We start from the raw sequence: 13,461 nt of genomic DNA on the forward strand, positions 1-13,461 counted from the left end.
GCGGCTCCGGGCCTGCCGGGGGAGGCTGCAGGGCGGCGGGGGGTCGGGGCTGCAGGACGTGCAAGTGGCAGCCCGAGGGGAGGCGGCGGTCAGCGGCCGGTGGCCCCGCGGCTGGGCGCGGTCAGCCCCCGGTAGCGGGCTCGGGGTGCGGCGGAGCAGGGGAGCGTTAGCAGGCAGCGCTGCGCGCGCGGGCTGAAGCGGAGAGCCTTTCCCAGCGGTGCTGGTGGGTCTGGGCTTTTAAAAGTTTACACACGTGGCAACCACAGCCTCACAGTGTTTGTGCTGCGTTTCTGGGGTTGTTCTGTAAGGGTTTGTTATTTCTATGGGAGAGTAGGGTTTGTTTTTATGTCGGTGTAAATTTGGTGCTCCGCTGCAGTGGTGTTCCCTTCTCCTTCCCTCTCCCTGCGGTACAGCTCTGCCGAGGCTTGTGGGGCAGGCAGATGCTGAGGAGTGACCCGCAAGGAGAGGGCTGGGGTGTGACGGGCTTTGTTTGCAGCGGGAGCTCCCGGGGCCGCTTGTCTCAGGTCTCTGCTGCCTGTTTGTGGCTGTCTCTCATTGGCTGCCTAATTCAGCCAAGCCTCAGTTACTTCATTAAGCTGATGGACTGCTTCGCTGAACTGATAGATCCTAATTTCGTTAATGGGTTTGCTGAGCTTTGAAAGTACTTCCCCGTTAGGATTGCAGTGTTTGGGGGTGAATATTGCAGGACCCTAGGGCCAGTGAAGTTCGGTTTGTAACTTCTTTACCTTCGGAAATAAACTCCAATCCTGACCTGAGAAGAGACTGTGTCTCCTGTTAAAGACAGCTGTATTTTTTCAGTCCTTGCTTGGCTTCAACAGAACTGGCAGTAAAAGACAACTGTTTGCATCACCATGTATGTTCCATCATGGACGGATTTTTGTACGTAAAGTTTTGTAAATAGATGCTATATATTCTAGCGCTCTGAATTCAAGCAAATAGTTGGTTTTAGCCAAACTGTGTTAGTCCATCACTTCAGTCACTGTGACCAAATTTTAGGTAACTTTTAGCACCTATGACCGAAAATGTCATGTGTTTGAAGAGATATTAGCCAAACGCATCATAACCTATGCAGGGCTCTGATATTTATTCAGTACAAAGAATAAAATTATGACAACGACTGTTATATAAATACATACTCAAACTATGTACAGGGATACTAAGATTCCTAGATAATTTCATCTAGATAAAATGAATACGTTTTTCCATTGATTTTCTGCTTTATCTTTTAAAGACAAAGTTCATAAGATATCTGGAGACAAATCTAGCTTGATAAAATTCTTCTTAATATCTGACACTTGTCTTCTGTGAACTTTGCCACCAGATGGTGACATAAGATTTGAGATGTTACCTGACTCGAGCTGATTATACAAAAATGAAAAAATATAATGCTTTACAAAAATGCTTTTGCTTTATTTAAAATAAAAAAAGGAAAATAAGTATTATTTGTTGGGTAAGGGATTTTTTTTTTCATCTAGACCTAGGCTATTCTACATTTTGATCCCAAATTGATGGAGCCCTGAATATTCATCACTGGAACGAAATGACTGTCTTTCAGAGGTGTGAAAATTTGGACAGAAGCTTGTATTTCTATTGCTGAATCATTGATGACTGCCAGCCTAATGTTTGGGATCCTTAGCTTGAATTTACTTGTCACTAAAGTTCCATATATTGACAAAGGACCTGACTACCTTGGTTTGAGTGCCTCAAATCACTCCACAGGGGTTTTTAATGCTGTTGTGATTGTATAAAGAGCCCAGTGAGCGACTAAATACTCTCTAGTGCTCAGACCTTTGTTAGGAAGTCTGAGTACGTGGTGCATACACCTTTGTTAGGGAGTCGTGAGTCATTTTCTAAAGCCAGCTACCTGCTTCTGTGGAACTGCAATAGATAGGAAGTGTAAAGCAGTCTGTTTTGATTTGTTTTTTGAGTACCTGTTCTTAACTTCCAGTCTGTGAAAGAGATGTAGTTTGCTCACCTGTGAAGGGTACCATAAGCTCAAATACCTAGGAAAGGGGAAGAAAAACAGAACAACAACAATACAAACCTAATAAAACAGCCAAATGTTGCAGAAATACCAACCACTTGATTTTGTACTTAGTTCTGTCTTTCTTATATGGGTCTGTTAATTGAAGACCTCTTACAAAGCAATGCAAGATTATCAGAATAAGCTGACAGGAATTGTTTTGGAAGTCACAGATATATCTAACTGAAGTAGGCTATTTGTCCCAGGTTTTGTGCATCATTGTGTTGCTTCTTATTAAAACTTTGTCTCAATTGGTGTTTGAGGCTATAATGGTAGTAAAAGGCCCCTCTCCAAAGGGCAATGATAGGGGTCTCAGTTGGAGTAGTGTGTCCAGTTTTCCTTAATAGTGTTGTAGGCAATTTGGAAAGAGGAACAGGAATTTTAGTACACTCAAAAAATGAGGTGTTTGAGGAAAACACCTGAGGAAACAGAGTTTGTATAAGTCTGGAGAAGAACTGGAAATACAGGAGAAAACAGCAGTTGTCCAGGTGTGTGGTTTTTAAGTCTCTGAAATGACAGTGTACAACAGTGGTTCTGAACAGCTTTCCATTCAGATTAGGGCAGTGTGTATTCCTGAATCTTCCAGTGTGATAAGTAAGATAGCAGTAAGGTATTTACTTTCACTGGGAGGTATTACTGTCTCAGTTTACAGCAAGGAAAGCTTAGTTTGGATGTTGGGAGATTATTAGCATTGCTTATATATAGGAAATTAGAAAGCCAGTTTGATTGTGATTTAAGGCGTATATACTCTTCTGGTCTGTAGCCCATTCTTAGCTTTGCTTGTACTAAAAGTAATCGTTAATGAAAAGTCTGTGTTCATGTCAGGTGTTCCTGCGTACGTGCTGGTCTGTTGTATAAGGTACTTCTCTATGGTCTCCTTATCTCCAGTATACCTTCACTGTATATTGTAAAAAAAAAAAAAAAAAGGCACAGCAGTATTCATGGGATCACATACGAGCACTTCCTGCAGATGTCTTCGAGGGTAGTGTAGTTAACTTCATTGCTTTTAACAGGAACTTAGAGAACTTTGATCTATGGAACAACTCTTATCTCCTGGCTCAGTGTCAAAATAGTTGATCACTTGGCAGCTCAGTTACAGCCTTTGCTGTTCAGTAGTGCTGCTTCGGTGCTGAGGGATCTCCCGTGCCCTCCGGCTGCCCTCAGGGACCCTCAGTCATGAGGATGAAGTTAAATCACAGGGAAGCAGAGAGGAATTGAAGTTTTGCATCTTGTACAAGTATTGTAACTACTGTGCTGCAATACAGTTATTTCCTTTGCCGTGTTCAGAAAAAATATGACCACAAACTAGTTTGTGTAATGCATGACTCTGTTCATGTGCTAGGGGAAAATAATGCTGTTAGTCATGGCTTAACTATAGTAAGTCCGTAAGTTTTTGGCTGTTGATCAGGCCGGGTTGCAGAGATCAGCATCTCTGCAGGAATGCTAAAATACCTCCCACGTATGCCCAGAAGTAACTGGGCAATTTCCCCAATTACCTGAAGTAACATTCAGGTAATTGGGGAAAGAGTCTAGCAAGCAGATGCGTAGTGAATTCAGGTGCCTGAAGGGCAGTGATTCTGCAAAGGAAAGGTAGTTTTTGAATGTTGGTGCTTTATTCCATATAACTTCTGCTTGAGGGGATGAAATTTGACTATAGGCCCTCTTCATTATGGTGATTTACTTGGTTTTGTACAGCAGTCTGTACAAGGGCTTTTGCAGCAGCATGTAGGACAGGGAAATGATTTGATAGTCATAAAAATTTTTCCTTAGGAAAACCTCTCTTTTGCTAGGCTTTAATAAATTATTTGGTTATGTTTTTGATTAGCTATGTAGCGTTAGTTGGTTGCAATAGGTGGTTGTATACCACTTTCAGATGTCTGTGGTGTTCTCCAGGTTTTCTTGTGAAGACCAGGCTTCTCAGCAGATGGGCAAAGGAAGTTTTGCTGCTAACCAAACTACCCATGCTCTAGCCTAGCAGCGGTTACTTCAGTGCTTTCTAGGGCCTAAAGGCCCTACCTGTTTCTCATTCTTCTAGACCGGAGGCTTCCCTCCAGGTGAACCTGGTGTCCACCTCTTCCTCCCATCAACCAACAAAAGGTTTCCTGAATGCGCTTTGCAGTGAGTTGCTTCTTTCTTCTCTTCACACCTCTCCTGCCTGGCCTGTGGCAGCTGTGGTACTCTCGTGCAGCTCAGCCTGGCCATTTGTGCAACCGGTTGCCTCAGGAGAGAGCTCCCTGATGCAAAACGACAATGACATCCCCGTGAGGGGCTGAGGAATGTGCTGCTGAAGGGCATTATGCCACGATGAACTTCCAGGCTCCTGTTTTTGTCAGGTGTAAGTCACCGCTGCTGCCTGTAGGGACACACAGCGTGTAGGCTGGCTCTTTGTTGGTCCAGCGCTGCCCATCTCTGAGGCCTGCTGAGGATTCCTAGGCAGCCGGAATGCCGGGCTGCCCGCCCCACTCCGGGGCGCTTGTGGCTTTATATAGTTGGTGTTCAGCCACTGATCTGCAGCGGATTTAGCCTTGACATGCGTTTTTAATGTATGCTATCCGGTGAGGTTGAATAACTGGAGGCAAATGGATGTTGTAGCAGGAAGTAGTCTAATGCCTTATTTTCTTTGTAGGTTATTTTTACTTGTGAGAAGCATTCTCCAAAAGCTCTAACAGACTTGCTGAAGTTAATTAACATGTGTGCTGTTTCCAGGCTCTGGGCAGGTGCAGGGTGTGGGCAAATTGCATTTACATCACAGAGTTGTAAAATACATCCATCTCTTTGCTTTAAAACAAGCAAAAATCCCCTACTGATTGGTAACGTTACTTCAAAATAGGAAGTTGTCGTGACATCTCATTTGTTTTGAAGGCTTGACATTCTGCTGTTGAGGTTTGCTGCTTCTCCATGGTGGTGGTGGTTCTTGTTGGCAAAATCTTATCTTTGCTCACTCTTGGACTGTGCTTGGTTTTGCATTGGCTCCTTTTCCACTTAATGCCCCCTTAAGAAGTAGTTCTCTGTGCTGTGTGGTAAGTTGGTGACTTGAAAAGCACAAACTGGAAAACTTGATAAAGGCCTGAAGGTTGTTAAGTATTTAAGTATAGGATTTTTATTTTCTTTAAAAGGGATTTAATCAGACCTACATTTGTGCAGGGAAAGCTCTGTTTCTGAAATTTCTCAGCTTGAAAAGTTGTATGATGGACCAGGCCAGCGTACGATGAGGGAAATGCCATTACTGAGTACATGGCACAGAAGCCGTCTGGTTCTTGTTACGTAGTGAATGAGGGAATACCTTGAATTTGTACTGCTTTTTTGGAGTACTTTGTGAAAATATTTACAGTGAAATTCAAGTACTTCACTGAAGTGAGCCTTGGCTTTTATAGCAGGATTGGTGGGAAAGCGAAGCATGAAGGGAAGTGGTTTATCTCTGTGTAGGCACTAAGTCAAGAGGTGATCTGGAAATAGAACATGGATTTGTCCTCTCCCAGTCATTGTATATGCATTTTGTAGTATCTACAAAATCTCTTTGCTTCTGAGCCCTTGCTTCTAAGGGCCTCTCTCTGTGGAGGTGAAAGCTTTGCTTTTCATAGTGACATCCAATAGCATTTGAATTCCATTAGTATTTTTAGTACTCTGTCATAAGTAATGCTCAGTTGATTGGGCAGTTAGCCTAAAACTCTTCCTGTAATCGTGTATAGTTACTATATGTTTTAATTAGCCAAAACAGGTGTAATGTTAGTTCTGCTTGTGAAAGCGTTTCAATGTGATGTGCTAACTGGTGTCTGCAGGTTGCCATGCTCTACTGGCCTGTTTGGCCTGGTTTGAGTCCCATGCTGCTGTCTTACCCTTGTGCAGAATAAATTCTGTAGGTGCTTGAAGTAGTCTTGAGCAAGATCCTAAACACATATAGGGTATTATTCCACTAAATGACAAAGTAGTGCAAGTGAAGAGTATTGGGGAAGTAGAGCGTGTTTTCATGCAAAATTGGTGCAAGCATTTGCATCCTTTGCTTTTCAGGAGTGGCTTCAAGTTAATCATGTTCAAACAGCTCTCCTGGATTGAGTATGTATCCAAACCTGTTGTGTGTACACTAATAAATAATTCTCTTAGATCCGTTGCAGCTGCACGGATCTATATGTTAAACAGTACATCAATGATGTGCTCTTGTACTTGCATAGGTTTTCCAGGAGGTTATTATCTCTGAGGCTGATATCTCACTTGCTAATCTCTGCTCAAACTGAGCAGCTAAAGAAGTTAGCTTCAAAGCTATATGAGTATGTTTACAAACAAGTTGTATTTTCTATGGTCTGGAAATAGGATGTGGATAAATGCAAAAGATTTTGTCCTGAAATTTTGTATTTCTGTGCTCTGACCTTCTCTGAAGCCAGGTGCTTTTGCATGCACTTTCTGGTGTCCTGTGAGTTTATATGTATGCCCTGCGTGACCTGGAGTGGTACAGAGTTCTGAGTGATCTTGTGCCTTTGTGGATGCTTTGTCAAAATACATAGCTGTTACTAATGATTCAAGTATATCAGGCACCCATGCGATAAAGCTGGAGAATGCGTATTTAAACACCATCAAGTATTTCAAGAATGGCACCCCAAGAATGCTGGATAGGTAACACAAGATGATTGAATCTGTTATTTTGTTTTAAATATGTTTGTTTTGGTATGGTAATGGAATTTTTTTAGGGAGGAAACTGCTTTCTTATCACTGAAAATTTAAGGACTCTTGCAGCTCCCAGTTGAGTTCCCTTTATGCTGGACATCTGCTGGTGCATACAGGAGATGTAAGTGGACATGCAAATCCAGAGGAAAGGAGTTATTTGTCCAAGAACCACATTTTGAATAAGAGTGGGTGTGGTTTTGCTTATTCTGTTGCTTACAGTTGGGCAGCAGCACTGAAGGTCAGAGCTGCTTTAATTCTGTGCGCTCTGGATTTGGTGTAAATACAGTTCCTGCTCACAGCTTCTGGTCAGTGCCAGCTTCTGAGGGTTCAGTGTCTCAGAAACAGAAGGTTGGTGGTGAATAATTGGGATTTGTTTTGTAGGCTGCATGAGCTATGCAGATGAAGGCTTCTGAAGGCTTTTGCAGGTTAAGTTTGGTGCTATTTGCCAAATTAGCTCTGAAGTTGACTAATGTAAAATAGCAAAGCTAGGGATGAATTGCCTTTTTGAGTGGAGATACAAAAATGAATAATAGTATTGGCAGTAGAAAGATACATTTCTTTCTGCTACAAGGTGAGGAACTGCCTCAGACAAGTCAATCAAAAGTGACTGTAGGAGTTGATCATTTCCCATTTTAATGTCTCTTGAGAGAAAGAAAAGGGCAATGACTATGTCCTGTTACTTATGCAGATGCAGCCACCTTCATATTATAACCTAGACATATGGGTACCTCTAATTTAATTGCTCTCCTTATGAACTAAACAAAATTATTAAAAATAATAGTTTAACCTGCTGATACTTCACATGCATATATGCACATTTTCTGTGGATCAGTGTTAAAATGTTTATTAAAAACTTTGCACCAGAATATAATAGTTTTGTACCTTTGGGAACAAATAATGAAAATATATAGCCTTTACTAATGTTTCAAATAAATGATGTGTCCATGTGATAAAGCTAGAGAATATATTTAAAACACTTTTGGGTATTTCAATATACACACATGTAATTCTTACGGAGATCAAGAAGAAAAATACTGAATTTAAATCACTTCAGGTTTTATTTTACAGTGAATAAATTGACTGATAAAACATGAAGACCATCAGTCTTGGTTGTCATGAATAGCCTTCATTTCATTTTCTTAGGTCCTTATAGATCTTTATAGATTTTCTTACTTGAGTTGTCGTGTGTACTGTTATAAATTCTTCTTAATATAGCCATGGGAAATAATGAACAAACATGCTTTATACAACACATACTGTAATAAAAATGTGAGTTCATCCTGCTTGGTTTCTTCAATTCCTTACCTCCCTCTCATCATGCTAGCTGGAAAGTTTTTTGTTAATCTGATTTGAGTATCTGTGAGCAATCCTACAGGTCTTTGCTCGCTTGTAGTATGAGTGTCATGTGTTGGAGGACAAGGGGAAAAAAGTGAAAGCAAGGGAAATCTACTTTTTTTTTTTAAGAGCAGTTTAGAGGAATACTCAAAACTATCTCATATTTCCTGAAGAATGTTGACTATGTGTGAGAGGTGTGTATTCTCTTAAAAGATCTCTGCACAGATGTTTTCATGAATAGTAATGCTTACTGAAACCAATTAAAGAAAAATCCAAGTCTGAATGTTGGTTCTTCTTAAATTATTTGCAGGTATAGGATAAGACCTTTCCAGAATAATAAGCATGGTTCGAGAACGAAAATGCATATTATGTCACATTGTGTACAGCTCAAAAAAGGTAAATAATAATTTACATCTAACATCAGTAGATACTATTACTAAACGTGTGTAAGTAGTTCTTCCATTTTAAAATCGTGGGAACTCTTAAGGTTTTTTTCTGTATCAGGAATGTATAGATCTAGATCTATCACAAATCAAGTAGTACTTTTATATGTGCTTTAGAGCATCTTTTTGAAATGAGCTGTGCAGGATCCTTGATTTTGAATGCAAAAAACGTTGAGGGCTTTGAGTTTTTTTTTAATATTGTTGTATCAAGCTAATAAAGTGAATCACTCAAAAACCTATTCAGCTATAAGCTGTGCTGTGTTAAGAATACCATGTAATACACTTTTTTCCTTTTGGGCTTTTATCTTGGTTCCATATGGATGAAAATGTGGACTTATACAGCATAACATGTTTTCATTAATGTTGCCATTTAGTATATGTCTTCTGTTTACTGGATATCATGCAAAGCCTGCACTAAAGCTCAGTGTTGTTTTTTTTTCGATTTTCATATATTACTTAGCCACCTGGCACATGAATATTTTGCAAATGCCAATGTATTAATTCACATGACTCTTGAGGGCTGAAGATGTTGCTTTCCCTTTGCAGATGGGAATTTAAGGACTGAGGAGGATAATGATTAGTACCTGTTCTTTGAAGATTTCTAAATGTTTTGGCTCAAGCACCAAGAGAAAGTGAAATCTTCCAAACTGTTTTATTTCCCTGAATTATGAACTTTCTCCTCCAGCAGCTTTCCTTCATTCCCAATTAATTACACTACCACTGTAGTTTGTGGATCAAGGTTGCTGTAAACAACAAACTGACATGTTCATTTCACTTTCTGAAGTGCAGCTAGCAGAGTAAAATAGTATTTGATGATGAAATTGCATCTGTGTCAATACAAATACAGAGAGACTACTGAGATTGCACAGGAAAACAGTATTTTAATTGCTGTGCTGCTGGGGAGGTGATATCAATGAGACATTTAACAGAAATGATTGACAGTACTTTGTCAAAAATCAGTGTAATAATTTTTGCTACATATGCTCCTTTCTCCTGGAATTTTGCACACCTTTTGAATTCTAATGACTCCAGTGTGTCCTTCTGCTGAGAAGGTAACACTATATGACTTCTAAGAGTGTGACTACTTGCACTTTCATGGTAATAGAAACAGGAAAAGCAACTGCTGCAGCCCTACAGGAGCAGGGTATGACTTCCTGCAAGGCAGGAGAGTTTTCACAAGTGAGCTTTTCAAATGCAATACACCATTTTGTTCTGCTATGACCATTTCTACTTTTCTTTCTCCTGGTTGAAGGAAATGGAAGAACACATGAGAAGCATGCTTCACCACAGAGAACTTGAAAACCTGAAGGGAAGGTATGAGAACAATCTTGAATCTGTCCTCTTGGTGCAGTTTGTTTTATACTCTGGAAGAACTCACGTGCGATTTCCCATACAAGCTGAATTGCATAGTTTATTTTATGTATCACTCATTTGCATGGTTTATGATAAAGCTGGCAATCACCATATTCTCTGAATGTCTAAAACTTGGGAGGCTTGCTAACTGAAACAAATGATATGAAAAAATGCTCTCCTGCATTTCTTGGACTGTAATGAAATAATAAAACAAAACCCAACTGACCAAACAGAAATGTGTTTTTTAGTTCTTGGCTGTTTCATCTTTGGCTTCTTGGAAGCACTAGAATTTTGCCTTTAGCAGAATTATGAACACTGGTATTTTCCTTTTAAAATCATCTTTAAAAGCTTAAAGTGATGCAGAAATAATTGTTGATCTTCTAAACCTCTGTAAAAAGTCTGACATCTTGGATGTAAAGGCTTCATCTGTGCATGTGAAAGCCTCTTTCTCTGCCACTCTGGTCCAGTTGTTTAATTAATGGAGTTAGCCAGGGTGGATGGTGGCTTCCATGGATTTAGTTATAGCCATTGGAAAGCAGGAGGAGGGCTTTCAGGAGTATTAAAATATCATCCTGATAATATGGAATCAGGGTGCAACCAGAGTGCACTTGAAAGTGCATTCAGTTGATTTTTCAGCTTTCGAGGTAGCCAGAGATCAGATGGTCTGCGCTTAAATATTTGACTTACAGACAATAGTCATAGGCAATAGTCATAACTTATAGTCATCATGCACCACAGATATCATATGAAAATAGCACATCTATTTTCAACACCTTTTAAAGGAACAAGAAATGATTTTCTTTCAACTCTTAGGTGTCGGAAATCCATTTTATTAGGACATCTGTCTTAAATCCAAGGAAGGTAAATTGTAGACTGCGTCTGTTCACGTTAGTTCTCGGTTCACTAGCTTTTATTCTCTTTTTTTTTTCTGCAAAATGGGAGCAGCTGCTGTTGCTCTAGGCCCCTTTTTTAAAGAATTAACTATTGAACAAAAGCAGACTGAAACTAAGACTGGTTCATATTATGTTAGATGCTAATGTCAACATAGTTAAATTTTGTCAGTTTGAATTCTAGTAAAACTCCTAAACGGCTTTATTTTATAATGCTTCAAGACTAGCAAAAGTTAGATATCTATTTCTTAGGTAATATTTTGTGTGCAAAGCATATGTGTAGCTGCAAAAAAAGAGTCCACATTTGGAGTGCAGGATTGCGTTACATAGTGCAGCTGAATGTGCTTGAGCAAGCTGTATAATATTTTATGCTACTCTTCCGTGTAATTGCTAATTATTGCTGTAGTTTGTCTAAATTAACAACCTGATGTGTTTCTACTTTAAGTCCTCCAGAAAATCTGTAGAATAGGAATATGCACACTTAAATCTGCTAGCATTTATAATAGTTGCAATGAAATGAAAAAAAAAAAACCTTTATTGCAGGACAGTCAAGGCATTGCAAGGCATCCTACTTCTAATGTACTTTTTAGTCTGCAGCAAGTTTCTGTCATCTCTGATGCACAAAGACTGCAGCTAGGATTGGAGCTCTGCACTTTCAACTACTCTGTAAATTTTATGCTGTATAGGTAAAAATACATTGTTTACCTCAAGCTGCATATTCACTGTTAGTAAACTGTTAACCAGTTTCGACTTCCACCTAAAATTTGATTAACTTGTCTGAGGTTCCACGACAGGTTAGTAAAGTGGGAAAAGAACTTCTGCTTTCAGAATCTCTACTATCAGTCTGTCTTTAGACAGAGCCTGTGATCTATCAAAATATTACAACAAATGGTAAAGAAAATCAAGTAAGCTTTTCCTCTTGAACTTAAAGTTGTTTCAGTGAGATCAGAAAAGTTGCCCAGATTTCCAATTGATAGAGTTGGTGTTTTGTCACACTGAGGAAATGTATGAAACATCATCTTGGCGGCTATTTAATTTTTCAAATAAAACTTGCTTTGGATTAAAGAGGGAGGGCATAGAAACAACAACTTCCTTGCTTTCCACCACCTTTTTTCCCCTACAGTTGCCATCCCTTGCTTAACCCTTTGTCTTTTCTTCAGAGTTCAGCTGCTTATTTAGAAAGAAGTAATAAATAAAAACCTAGATCATCTTGCGTTCATTTCTGCTGTGGCCCCACACAACAGGGTCTTGGGAGCTAGGAACATTCTGAAATGTGCCTGGTATCAGGCACATCATACTCATCAGTATCTGTACTGTTGAGAGTGAAAAGAATTTGTTCTCTTTCTGAACAGCTGGGAAGTGGTTGCTCAGAAACCAGAATATCCTCAGCACTAAAAGCTTAAGTAGGGCTTCTGGTCAGCTAACTTGTAGAGTATTTCTCATCTAGACTTTATTCAGACAATGATTCTGAGATTAGGGTAGCTACAGGGACAGAAAGTGGTGGGATTACAGCTTAAAATTTCACATACCTTGGTATCTTATTTCTGGTTTTCTGAATCAGTATTTTTCTAGTTTATGACAAATTTATGCAGGTGACACTAATTTTTAGAAGTCACGTATGTCCACAGTAGCTTGCAAGTTATTGATGATTCTTGGCTTCCTATTTCCTTAAGACTGAAATAAAATTAAACTCGTTTCATCAGAATTACATTTTCATAATAGAAATTTAATGTTAAGGTAACTGTCTACATCCCTTCTTTTACAGGAATGCATAGAAGAAATTTGTTCTCAAATTTGTTCATAGAAGAAATTTGTTCTCAAAAAGGGTTTATGGACTTGATTTTTTACGGTGCAGTAACAGCCTTGCCCACTTCTGTGCCTCTCTCCTTCCCATTTCAGTTTGATAGAAGTTTTTTAGGAGTTTTACAGCCTTGTATAGCAAGATGGTTGTGTTCTACGTTTTCTACTTGGAACGCAACAGCCTCATAAGGGTCACACATTGCATTGTGTGACAGAAGATAATACCATCCAAGTGTATTATATCAGCATCTTACTACCTTCAAATTTAACATCCATCTAGAAGTCACTTTTTTTAGATTTCCTGTAAGGAAGAGGTGAAGGAGGTGCATATATTGGTTCTTGCTTTTGTCCTTCTAAAGTTAACTTGGTAATCTCAAGGGCTAGAAAAATTTTCTGAAACCTTTCCTCTTCTTGAGGTCTTATTACCTATGATATGTAATGGAAACTGGATGTCAAATACAAAGCTTTAGTAAGCTTCTTTTAAAAAAAATAAAATGAAATAATGCTCTTGTACGAAGGACATCGAGTCTGCCATCTGAAGTACGCATGCAGAAAAATAAAGCTCTGGAATGTTGTCATACTGAGAATACTTTTTTCTTGTTTATTTCTATCTGCTTCTGGTCTTCTTTTTGAACAGCTGTGACTGTGTGGTGTTTCAGAGGGGATGAAGCTCTGACCTTTAAGGTTGGGAAATGCATAGACAAGATCAGTGTGTGTGTGGTGGGAATGCGCCCAATTACAGCTGATATTAGTGGGAATGGGGGAAGGAAAAAAGTGAAAGAAATCATGTTTCCCATTAGTGTAACCATCCAAGCTCTCAGACAGTTCTTCTTTACTTGAAGTAGTTGTGCATGGAGGGAAAGAAGTGTGGGTATGGGTTGTGTTTTTTTGTTTGTTTCGATTATAGAGTTGTAATACTTACCCCCCTTGAGTCTTT

The 13,461-nt window shown here is 39.4% G+C and overlaps 1 protein-coding gene across 2 annotated transcripts in view; it reads left to right on the top strand.

The window, feature by feature from the left end:
- The window catches only part of ZNF106 (zinc finger protein 106), a 41,761-nt gene that overhangs the window by 155 nt on the left and 28,145 nt on the right, over positions 1-13,461 (top strand). The window contains exons 2-3 of one of the 2 annotated variants that reach the window (XM_080594815.1): positions 8,349-8,434; positions 9,734-9,795. In XM_080594815.1, coding sequence (XP_080450941.1) covers positions 8,381-8,434; positions 9,734-9,795 — 116 coding nt within the window. In that variant the 5' untranslated portion in view covers positions 8,349-8,380. Of the gene's footprint in view, positions 1-81; positions 8,435-9,733; positions 9,796-13,461 lie in introns of those variants that run through there. The other variant, XM_080594816.1, reaches the window with a different exon arrangement.

This window comes from Anser brachyrhynchus, assembly GCF_964034855.1.
Source record: "Anser brachyrhynchus genome assembly, chromosome: 5".
Taxonomy (NCBI): Eukaryota; Metazoa; Chordata; class Aves; order Anseriformes; family Anatidae; genus Anser; species Anser brachyrhynchus.